The sequence below is a fragment of the Chiloscyllium plagiosum genome, chromosome 17, assembly GCF_004010195.1.
Source record: "Chiloscyllium plagiosum isolate BGI_BamShark_2017 chromosome 17, ASM401019v2, whole genome shotgun sequence".
Lineage (NCBI taxonomy): Eukaryota > Metazoa > Chordata > Chondrichthyes > Orectolobiformes > Hemiscylliidae > Chiloscyllium > Chiloscyllium plagiosum.
The window spans coordinates 29,419,714-29,431,714 of NC_057726.1; the positions used below are offsets into that span (position 1 = coordinate 29,419,714).

The 12,001-nt window shown below is 39.4% G+C and overlaps 1 protein-coding gene across 1 annotated transcript in view; it reads right to left on the bottom strand.

Annotated features, from left to right (window-relative positions):
• Positions 1-12,001, bottom strand: part of LOC122558324 (AFG3-like protein 1) — a 58,036-nt gene that overhangs the window by 36,762 nt on the left and 9,273 nt on the right. Inside the window, exons 3-7 of the mRNA XM_043706768.1 lie at positions 10,471-10,533; positions 9,449-9,552; positions 8,606-8,755; positions 4,991-5,062; positions 2,755-2,879 (exon numbers count right to left, since the gene is read on the bottom strand). Of these exons, the coding sequence (XP_043562703.1) occupies positions 2,755-2,879; positions 4,991-5,062; positions 8,606-8,755; positions 9,449-9,552; positions 10,471-10,533 (514 nt within the window). The remainder of the gene's footprint in view (positions 1-2,754; positions 2,880-4,990; positions 5,063-8,605; positions 8,756-9,448; positions 9,553-10,470; positions 10,534-12,001) is intronic.

The window sequence follows — 12,001 nt, forward strand, 5'->3', positions numbered from 1 at the left end:
CACACACAGTTAAGGATGTTAAAAGCCTGGGGAAATGCATATAATTGGAAATATGCAAAAAACGAAAGCCTGGGGTGGTCAAGTGCTAAATTTAAACTTTTCAAGATGGTGGCAGAGTAGCAGTGCAATGTGCAGGCTCGTCAGCCCAGGAGCCCAGAGCTTGTCTAATCCGTCTGCTTTGCTGGTCTTACTTTCTACGTTTTCTTAATGTTTCCATTTATTACGGTTCCTCACCCAGCAGTTGCAGGGACGGTGCGGAGTGGAGCAGGAGGGCCAGCAGTCAAGTTGGAATGGGACAGTCACAGAGCTGGAGCGGGCAGGACGGCCGGCGGTCACAGGGCTGGAACCGGAAGGACGGTCGGCGGTCACAGGGCTGGAGCCGGAAGGACGGCCGATGGTCACAGGGCTGGAGCCAGCAGGACAGACGGCGGTCACAGGGCTGCAGCCAGAAGGACGGACGGCGGTCACAGGGCTGCAGCCAGAAGGACGGCCAGCGGTCACAGGGCTGGAGCCGGCAGGACGGCAGTTACAGGGCTGTAGCCGGCAGGACGTCCTGCGGTCACAGGGCTGGAGCCAGAAGGAAGGCCGGCGGTCACAGGGCTGGAGCCGGCAGGACAGCCGGCAATCACAGGACTGGAGCCAGAAGGACGTCCGGCAGTCACAGGGCTGGAGCCAGAAGGACGTCCGGCAGTCACAGGGCTGCAATGGGCAAGACTGCCAGTAGTTAGCACTGAGTTTGATGTCCAGCCCGCGTCGGACTGGGGCCTGGTGCGGTCAGCCTGTCACAGATCTTGAGCTCAACAGTGCAGGGAGAAATAAGACCACATGTGGAATGTCCACAGCGTGCAGAGACTGCAGACCATAGAAGGACTGTAGCGTTTATCTTTTAACTTTATTTCTATATCTACCTAAGTTTTACTATGAAGCTCTGTGATGTAGAAATTTTAGCTTTTGTCTTTATTTCTCTATTTTTGTACCTAATCTATTTTAGTATCTGAAATAACTGCACAGAAGTCAGTGTCCCGTCATCAACTCACCCTTTACCTAATGGGTTAGAAATCACACAACACCAGCTTATAGTCCAGCAGAATTTTTTGGAAGTACCATCTTTCAGAGCGCTACTCCTTCATCTGATAGCTTGTGGCGTAGGACACAGAATTTAGAGTAAAAGATCAAAGTGTCATACTACTGATGCGATGCATTGAACAAATCTAAATTGCTGTTAAATCTTAATTGCTTAAAATGGGTTGCAGGCTTCAATTCATTACTTTGTTAATCCCAGAACTTCTTTCAAGTGACAGTCCTGAGATAACTAAAGGTTTTATAAAAAAAAGTGGCATCTCAGCTCAATGTTTTGAAGGTGTGTGGTTACAGTCTGTCAGTATTCCAACCTGGAATCTAATGGTTCTATTTCCAAAGTAGGAATTGATAAAATGTCACATGGACTGACTGCCTACAGACTGTGCTTTTTGAACAAAATAGAATCGAAACCTGCCACCTATTCTAAGAGATTAAGATTTAACAGCAATCTAGGTTTGTTTAATACGTCGCACCTTTTACTATAAATTCTGTGTCCTATGATCCTGCCCCACTAGCTACCTGACGAAGGAACAGCACTCTGAAAGCTTATAGTTCCAAATAAACCTGTTGAACTATAACCTGGTGTTGTGTGATTTTTAACTTTGTCTACCCCAGTCTAACACTGGCACCTACACATCATTTATTTACTTGTGGCCGGCCAACCAGCTCTGAGTCAGTTGCCTGAAGAGGTGATTCTCATTTCCTGGTTATTTTAGTCAGCCAGGGCTTTCTGATTGGGGCTATTCACCTAGGCCAATCAATGACCTCGTAGTCAACAAGGTCAACCTGGTTCTAATCACTACAGTATCTAAGATTTGTACCTAGGTGCTTTGTATCTAAGATGGCCCCATTTGTGACGACATTGTACACAAGTACACGTGACAATAAACCTAATTCTCAATTCTAAAAGATTCTAAATTCTTAAAATCAGGCTCAAAAACCAAAGGTTGTCCTCTTCTGCGATTTCAAGCCATGATTTTCTAAATCAATGAAACCTCTGCAATAATCCAGGAAAGCTGGCTATTAGACTTCCCATATCAGCTGTGAAACTTCACTGCATGTTTTAGTGAAATCCCATCTCCAGAGCTCTTATACAATTTCTCAGTCTGACAGCTGTGAAACTACACTGTTCGCTGCTTCATAAAAACGGATCTCTGAGATTTATGCAATTCCTCAGACTCCGACCTTACCACGTGGTCACTCTCCCGAAACTCACTCTCCTTCCTCCCTTTTAAGGGATCTTTATTTTTGATCTTTTTGACAAAGTTCCAAAAACAATGTAATAACGTGTAAAACAAAACAGCAAGTACCACCTCAAGGAAGTGACTAAACCCAGCTGAGCGCTGGAAAAAAACCTCAAAACCAACAGCCAAGATCTCTCTCAGCCACGATCCTCTCCTGTCCACCATTTTGTTTTGAAAAGAATAAATAACATGCAATCAGAGAGACCTTACTGCCGTACATATTTTAATAACCACCTCTTGCAGTGGCAATCAAGATTTGATGCCAGTAAGATTAGCAATTCCTATAAGACAACACTGTCCCTATCACCTCAATGCAAGCACCCAGCACAGGGATGTTAAGACACCATATATACACATTTACATAAACCTAAATTCATAGTGCATATTTTTATTTTGAAATAAACAATGACATATTTGGGTTCCTACTTACCCATCGCTCTCAGTATTGTACACTACAGCTGCACGATTTGCTGGTTCAATCCCTATCTCTTGTTGCACATTTTCCAAATTACGCTCAAATGTATCCACACTTCCAATATTAAACCATACATAGCTCTAAGTGGGTGAAGGATAGAATACCAAATTAGTAATCTATCCAGTATGCTGTATTCATATAGTTAGTTCATATCATTGAGTAACAAATTTGATAAAATTAGTAATTTTTTCTCTGGGGCAAAAATAAACTAAATTGAAAATTTAATTCTAAATTCTTATTAAATTTGCACAAATTGTTTAAATAAATAGATTATTCCTCCATAGGGAGGATGAAAGGAAGTAGGTGTCACAGTGGAGTGCCACAAAGATCAATGCTAGGGCAACAATTATTTACCATATGTATGAATTACATGGACAACAGAAGTGAATGCACTATTGCAAAGTTTATGGAAAACACAAAAATAGATAGGAAGGCAAGCAGTGAGGAGTTTACAAAGGGATATAGTCGGATGAAGTGAGTAGGTACATACTTGACACTTAGAATATCATGTGGGGCAATATGAAGTTATGCACTTTGGCAGGAGGAATAAAGGTGCTGAATATTCTTTAAATATGAGAGGGATTTAGAAGTCCTCATACATAAATCGCAAAAAGTTTGCAAACAGGCCAACGTTTAATAAGGAAGGCAAATGGAATGTTGGCCTATATTTCAAAGGGAATAAAATATTAAAATAGGGAAGTCTTGCCACCACACCTAGAATACTGTGAACAGCTTTGGTTCCTCCAAACTATGGAAATATATATTGACATTGGAGGCACAGGTTCACTAAATTGATCCCAGTTATGCAGGGATTTCCTTATAAGGTGACATGGCGTAGGTTGGGCTCGTACTCATTGATATTGTGACCTTATGGAAACATATTTGATTCTGATGAGGCTTTAGAGGGGACATGGAGAGATTGTTTTGTCTTGGTTACAGTTTAGAACCAAAGGACAATCTCAGAGCAAAAGATCACCCAGTTAGGATAGAGACAAGGAGGATTTAGTTCTCTCAAAATATTAGTGAATCGGTGTAATTCTTTACTGCAGAGGGCTGTAGAGGCTGGGTTGTTAAGTATATTCCAGATCGAAACAGACAGATTTTTGATCAATAAGGGAATCAAAGGTTATGGGGAAAAAGCAGGAAAATAGAGTTGAGGAGCCATGACTTCATTGAATGGCAGAGCAGACTCAATAGGGCCCAATGGTCTACTTCTGCTCCTATTTTTGACAATCTTATGAAAATGCATATGACAATGTGTGACAAATAGAGCAATTTTTTTCCTTGAAGTAAACTCAATAAATTATTTGCATGTTGAAATACACATCAATGTTTGATTCTAGAAAAATTCAACAGTTAAACAGACATGGGATTTTGGGATACAAATGGAATTATTTTTTGCATATTGTCCTTTGACCTGAGACCTAAGTTCACAAGCATTGTTTTGTATGAAATCTGATCGGACATCATCAACATAATTCCTAAAAGACAATACACTGCAGCGAATAACTGAGCGCACTCTGCTTATTTCAGAAGCTACAAAATGGGGTAAACAAACTTTTTCACTCTTGCTTTAAGGCATGCAATGGGAAATGTTCTACCAGAGATACAAGACATTCAGTACTCAAAGCCTTCCTTTGTAGTAGTATTTCGCACCTTGAGTGACAGAATTTAAATAAAGAAACAATTTTAAAGCTCAGCATGCTTCCCTGGCTGCTTGCTTGGAGCAGCAAATAGTAAGTTTTAGGGTGGGGGATCAAAAGGAGGCAATCATCAGATGATCTCCTGGAAATTCAGAATGCAATACTCATGGCACTTCGGAAAAAAATATCGACTGCTTGAAAATACATACATCTCATTTAATGAGGCTTCAAAAACATTACAAGTCCAAATGAAACTTCATTTATTACATTCTTCTGAAGAATTGCAAAATGTTTTCGTACTTTATAACTACATTGCATAGCAATCGCTGCAAAAATGAGACTTTAACCCAGATTGTTACAATCTCAATTATAAGGACCGCTGCAGAGCATATTGAATGTTGGACATAAGTGCCCTCTGCTGGCTACCCTCATTATTAAAGTTAAATAAAAACACAAAATTCTCTAGTCAAGATTTAATGTTTCATGTTTATGATTCTGGCAAAGATTCAAGCATCAAAAATGAACAGTATAGGTTCCTTCCTACTTACAACATCAGTTGTAGTTCCTGGAGTGAAAATCACCCGCACAAACTGCTTGTTGACAACCTCTAGGCGATCAACCTGAAATGACAAATAAATAGTAAAGAGACTCCTATGTCAGGAACAGTGAAGGATGCATTTTGTCAATAGTTATGAAATGATATTATAACATTCCAGACAGCTGTTATAATTTTGTAAGTTTTCATCTGTATAGTCAGTATACAACAATTACCAGTTTGTAGCTTTCAAATTTAAAAAAATGCAAATCCTTAAGTTTCTATGAACCATCGGAAACGAAACTCAGCAAACGAGATCTTCAACAAAGAAATATCTTCAAAAATTATGTCATATTGCTGAAGCACAAAGGTGGTAATAACTTCTTCCCTTCAGTCAGTCCTGACTAAAATCATAAAGCTGAAGTTCGGTTAAATGGAACTCAAGCTGACAGTTTAGTAAGCTACTAAGTTTTAAGGATGAGCAATAGGTGCAGACATTGCATGGGATGAGGATATCCAGAAAGTGAATGAAAACAAAAGCAGCAATTATTTTAACAGAACACTCAGTTGCACTATTAATTCTTTGCATCACACAATTACATCAATTAACCAATTTCCCACATAGAGTTCATGAAAACATGAATACATCAGTTACAAGATAAACAATATTGGGATGTAATAAACAATAGTAACAATGAAATATCGTGTTGATCTTTTTAAAACTACACCAAAAGGGATAAATGAATATAGTAAATTCAATGGCAGCACTCACAATGACAATAATCTGCAGAATCAGCCAATATGCAAAAAGAAGCAACTATCCATGCATCATATTTCACTTCATGTGATGTAGTCACTCTATCTTGGTTTTAGCAAAGCTGAAGCAACAATTGATTTGACATTTTATGCGTGTGGAGTGAGGAGGAAAGGTTCTATTCACACAGCATGGAAAATAGACATGCTGGACATCATATAAAATATTGAGAAGAAATTGACAAGTACCTTTGAGACACATTTATTTGCTCCTTGTTTAAGTAATATTAACTTGTGGTATTTGTAAAACGTATGTTTCTTTTCTGCATTGATCCAGTGTACATGCCCTGGCCTAGTTCCACGTTGAAGAAACACAATCAAAATATTTAATCCCATTTATTTTGCACTTTGAGCTAATTATTTAAGCATCCCACATTTCAATGGAGGTCTTTAGGAAGTGTGTAATGAAAATGACTAGTGATCCATGGAACAGGAGTTCAGTCCCACTTTTAACAAGATGTCTAAGAAAACTTATTTAAAGGAACAGAAAGAAATAAGTTTGTTATTTATTTTAATTATACATTTTGTATTTTTGGGCCAACTTTGATTGTATGAAAGTATTTTTCAGTTAATCTTTGGTGTATTTTTATTTCAATAGGTATAACATTTTGAATGTGATTTTTTCAAGCAAGTCTTTCATCTTCCACTTTTCTGAACCAGGTCAATAAAAAGATTTATCGCAGCAGAGCAGCAGGATCATTTTCAATATTATTAAGAAACTTGCTGTATTGAAACACTTTCTAGACTCTTGAAAAACACAGTGCTTCTTAAAGATAATGGGCTCTGTTAAGCATCAGCCATAATATAAAACTTATTTCACTGAAGATGTAATATTGCATCCAATTGGAATAAACCTTTATAGCACATTAGAAAACATTCCAGTCATAATATTTCCAAGTGCCACTTGATGTAAGAAGACATGCCAAAGAGATGAGAGAGTATCAGGCCAGGTCTAGCTGCGTCCACCTTGTTACCAGCCAAAACCAAAAGTTTCATGATTCTATTTATAATGGTACAAAAAAAGAGAGGATAATGGGACAGATAGTTCTTTCGGAGAGAATACAGGTGAAATAAATTGAATTGCCTCCTTCTGTGCTCTAAAAATTTGATGTTTCACTGTTTTCCACTGGCCTGGCACACCTACCTGTCAATGAGCTGGCTCCGCATCAGCTGCTTGCAGATCTGCTCCATCTGCTGCAAGAACGCTGGCACCCAACCTGCACCATAGGGACAGCACCATCAATGGCAGGTATGATTACCAGCACAGTCAAATCTTTTGTTTCCACCATCCAGTCTAGCACACAGATTATCAGCAGTATCAACCAATAGGCTGCCTGCAGAAGTGTGGAACAAGTGACTGATGCTTGATTAGAATAAAGTGCTATTTCACTTCCTCTACAACTGACTAGCACCAGGGACTGCTTTAATTAAAAATTCACGACATTTTAAAAGGTGTTGCTAGTTGGTGGGGAAAGAGCCTACTTTAACAACTCTACAAAGTATACATTCATTTTAAATTTTCTGATTGAGCCAGAACCTGATTTCTGTAAAGGTGCCATCAAGTTCAACTTAAGCAAATTGGCAGAGACAAAGTGCACCACAACTCAAAGTGGAGTCTCAAGAATCAGCACCAAAAATAGTTAAATGCAAGTATCAGCTTTCAGTACAATGATAAATAATCACACGTGAGCCTTATAATCATAGAGTCATAGAGCCGTACAGCATGGAAACAGAACCTTCGGCTCAACTTGTCCATGCTGACCAGATATCCTAAATTAATCTAGTCCCATTTGCCAGCATTTGGCCTATATCCCTCTAAACTCTTCCTATTCATATAGCCATTCAGATGCCTTTTAAATGTTGTCATTGTACAAGCCTCCACCACTTGCTCTGGCAGCTCATTCCATACGTGCACCACCCTCTGGATGAAAAAGTTGCCCTTTAGGTCCCTTTTAAATCCTTCCCCTCTCACCTTAAACCTAAGTCCTCTAGTTTTGGACTTCCCCACCCTGGGGAAAAGACATTGATTATTCTCTCTATCCATACTACTTCACAATTTTATTAACCCTCCATAAAGTCAACCCTCAGCCTCCAAAGCTTCAGAGAAAATACCACCAGCCTATTCAATCTCTCCCTACAGCTCGAACCTTCAACCCGGCCAACATCCATGTAAATCTTTTCTGAATCCTTTCAAGTTTCACAACATCCTTCCAATAACAAGGAGAACAGAACTGAATGTATTATTCTAAAAGTGGTCTGATCAATGTCCTGTACAGCTACAACATGACATCCCACTTCCTATATTCAATGCACTGACCAGTGAAGGTAAGCTTACCTAATTTCTACTTTCTGGCAATAAGTAGGAGCAGGAATCATGTGAAGTGAAATCATCCAACTTGTCTGCAACAAAGGTTTGAATTTAGGGTTTTCCTCCCCAATATAGGTGAATGCCTCACCACATGGTTAATAATGGACTCTCTTGGTATGCCAAAGCAATACACATTTACTTCCATACTGTCACATTCACAGAGAGGGTAGTTCACATGTGGAATGAACTGCCAGATGAAATGGTAGATGCAGGTACACTTACAACATTTAAAAGACAATTGGATAGGAAAGGTTTAGTGCTCTTTTCCTTCCAGATGGTACAGGTCATAGTTACCCACACAAATAGGAAAGGTTTAGTGGGATATGGGCCAAGTGCAGGCAAGTAGGGAAACTTGTTCAGCATGGACGAGTTGGACTGAACAGTCTGCTTCCATGCTGTATAACTCTATGCTTCATCCAAAGGGATGCACATTTTAAAATGACTTACCACACCACGTGCAAGGTAATAATTTACAAAATCTTTCCAAGTGATTTCCCTGCCAGGATTTCGGTAGTAAAAATACATGAATCCAGAGAGAAGTCCAGCTACTCCCACAACCAAATATCGAAATTCCTTATCATCCCATGGAAAGTCTCCCTAAAATTAATGAAAAGGACATAGAAGACATCACATAAAAGTGCTTGCATCAACCATGGAGTTTCTAAAAATGATTAGACATGGAAACAACTGACAATCAAATCACAAATCAATTTTCTAGTGTGAAGTTTCACAGTTGTGACATTATTAAAACTATTAGTTGGAAAAAAGATTGAATTCCTAGTTAAATATCAGGTTACACTGAAACCCACATACGTATTCAACTAATGAAGCTATAACATTGCATATAATTGTTCCTCAAAGAATCCCTTGAGAATCAACCGTCATGTATTAGCAGTGTAACAAGTTTGTCATGCTTATTAAAAAAAACTACTCAGAATTATCTTAGAACTATTCATGTATTCAAATGCTAAAAATTCAGATTCAAAGCTAAAAGTAACATTTGAGTCAGGTTCACAATGGAACTGTAGGACTGTTAATTAAAACAACTGTTTAATTTAGAAATATTAAACAGTAACAAATCCTTCAATAGTAACTTAATTTTCTACATATATATATAGATCTGGTTTAGTAGATTTTTTTCTCTACACTTTTGGTATTTGTTTCAATTACAGAATACTGGATAAGATTTACTTTCACATAATCAATAACTAAAACATAAAGTATGAGTTTGACCTAATTAATTGCATCTATTCACCAGCAAGAGGTGAATGAATTTTACCAAAAACAAACCTTTTGTAACCGGTTCCACCAAGCAGATTCCTCTTTCTTCCCACTTTTCTTACCACTGCCTCTTGGTTCACCTCCTTTACCTCCTCCAGACTCCTTTGGCTTTGCTGCAGACAAAGGTACCACAATATTGAAATATCTTTTGATCTTTCATTCAGAGGCATTTATTTTTATTTTTATTCATAGGATATAGGCATTGCTAACACCCACAATTTATTACCTATCCCAAACTACCAATGAGAAGGTGACCTTGAAACACTGCAGTCCATGTGGCAAATGTTCTCCTATGATTCTGTTAGGCAGGGAATGCCAGAGTATTAATGCAGCGATGATGAAAGATCAGCATTGTACTTCCAAGTCAGAATGATGAATGACAAAGTGGTACTTGCAGGCAGAGATGTTCCCAGATTCCTGCTCTTTTCCTTCCAGATGGTACAGGTCATAGTTACCCACACAAAACATCATCAAAATAATGTAACACTATGGGTAAAAGTCATATCTAAGGGGTAGGGCAGCTAATAGCCAGACAAACTAACACCAACTAAGTCATACTAGCATAATTAGGAACGCTATATTTTTAAATTAGTAATCCAGAGGACATGATTTCATGGTAACTAAAAACAAATACAAATTTTTTAAAAAACTGGTATCAGTAAGAGTCACTACAAAGCTCTGCAGCTGTCATATTAAAAAAAAACCTAATTGGTTATTAGCATCATTTAGCAAAGAAAATCCATTGCTTTTTCCAGTCTGACACATACATGATGCTGATTTTCACCAATGTACTTGACACTAAACTGTCCTCGGGAGCTTAACAATCCACTTTGTCCATCTTAGATACCCCAAGAAGGCAACTAGGAGTACCAGCTAGAACTACACCGCAGAATGAAACTTAAAAGTAATGCACTTAAAAAAAATTATTACAAATAACAGTAACGTAACAGTACAAATGTTAAAGGCACAAATACAGGGAGGTGATTTATTCAATCAAGAAATTCAATTTCAGAGGCTAAAGAGTGCTTTACCTTTAATGTCACTTGCTTTTGGTCCCGTTGCAGTTTTATTTTTGGGAAAATACTTCTCAAATCCTGAAGGAAGAATTAAATAAATTGAAATGCCATCTCTTCATTATCTCTGAAAATATTAATTACTGAAGTAATTTTAAATACCTAGCAAGATAAAATAAAACAACTTACATGCTGAAGAAAAAGATCATGTAGGATTCAGAGCAATGGCAAAGGTATTAATAGGATGTCACATGTTTACAATCTGGTCCAATTTCTATAGTTCAATGTTACTGCCATTGTTACATTTGACACGGCACACCAACTCCACAAGAGAGTAAATTGATAAGTTTCTTTGGATATCTGTAGAATCTTCAACCATTAATATTCTAAGAAAGTTAATAGACTGATCTTTTGTAAATAATTGTGATATTAAAACTGCATGGCGTAAAAAAAATCAGCTAATGAATATTCAATATATTCAGATGCGATTCTTTGCTTGCCATTTTACCTAATGTCTTAACCAGCACAGTAAATTTCATGGGAATATTTTGGGCATTTGTAGGTTGATCAAATTCCCTTAGCCGATAGGGAAGGAAGCAGCAATCTGCCACAATTCTATTGTTGTCATTAATTTTACAGAAAACATGACACAGAATCAGAGAAGAAAAGTGTGTTGCTGGAAAAACACAGCAGGCCAGGTAGCATCCGAGAAGCAGGAGAATCGACGTTTCGGGCATAAGCCCTTCTTCAGGAATGAGGCTGGTGTGCGGGAGGATTGGAAGGAGAAGGTGTTAAGAGTGAGGACCAGTTCAGTCAATCGAAGGAGGGTGTCAGTGGAAGGAGAAAGTGAGGACTGCAGATGCTGGAGATCAAAGCTGAAAACGTGTTGTTGGAAAAGCGCAGCAGGTCAGGCAGCATCCAAGGAATAGGAGAATCGACATTTCGGGCATAAGCCCTTCTTCAGGAAGGATACTGGTTGGATCGGCGGGAGAGGAAGAAGTGGAGGGCTTTGAGTCCTTCATGATGGCAGATGGAAGTGTATAGGGACTGGATGTCCATGGTGCAGATAAGGCATTGGGGGCCAGGGAAGCGAAAATCATGGAGGAGGTGGAGGGCGTGGGTGGTGCCCCTTACGTAGGTGGGAAGTTCTTGGACTAAGGGGGACAGGACAGTGTCAAGGTATGCAGAGATGAGTTTGGTGGGGCAGGACAGGCTGAGACAATGGGTTGGCCAGGGCAGTCAGGTTTGTGGATTTTGGGCAGGAGGTAGAAACGGGCGGTGCAGGCTTGTGGGACTATGAGGTTGGAGGCGATGGATGGGAGATCCTCTGAGGTGATGAGGTTATGGATGGTCCGGGAGGTGACGGTTTGGTGGTGGGAGGTGGGGTCATGGTCAAGGGGGCAGTAGGAGGAGGTGTCCGCGAGTTGGCATCTAGCTTCAGCGGTGTAAGCCCCAACATCACGAAGGCTTCCAAGCCCTCAGCTTCTTCCTCTCCCGCTGACCCAACCAGTACCCTTCCACTGACACCCTCCTTCGACTGACTGAACTG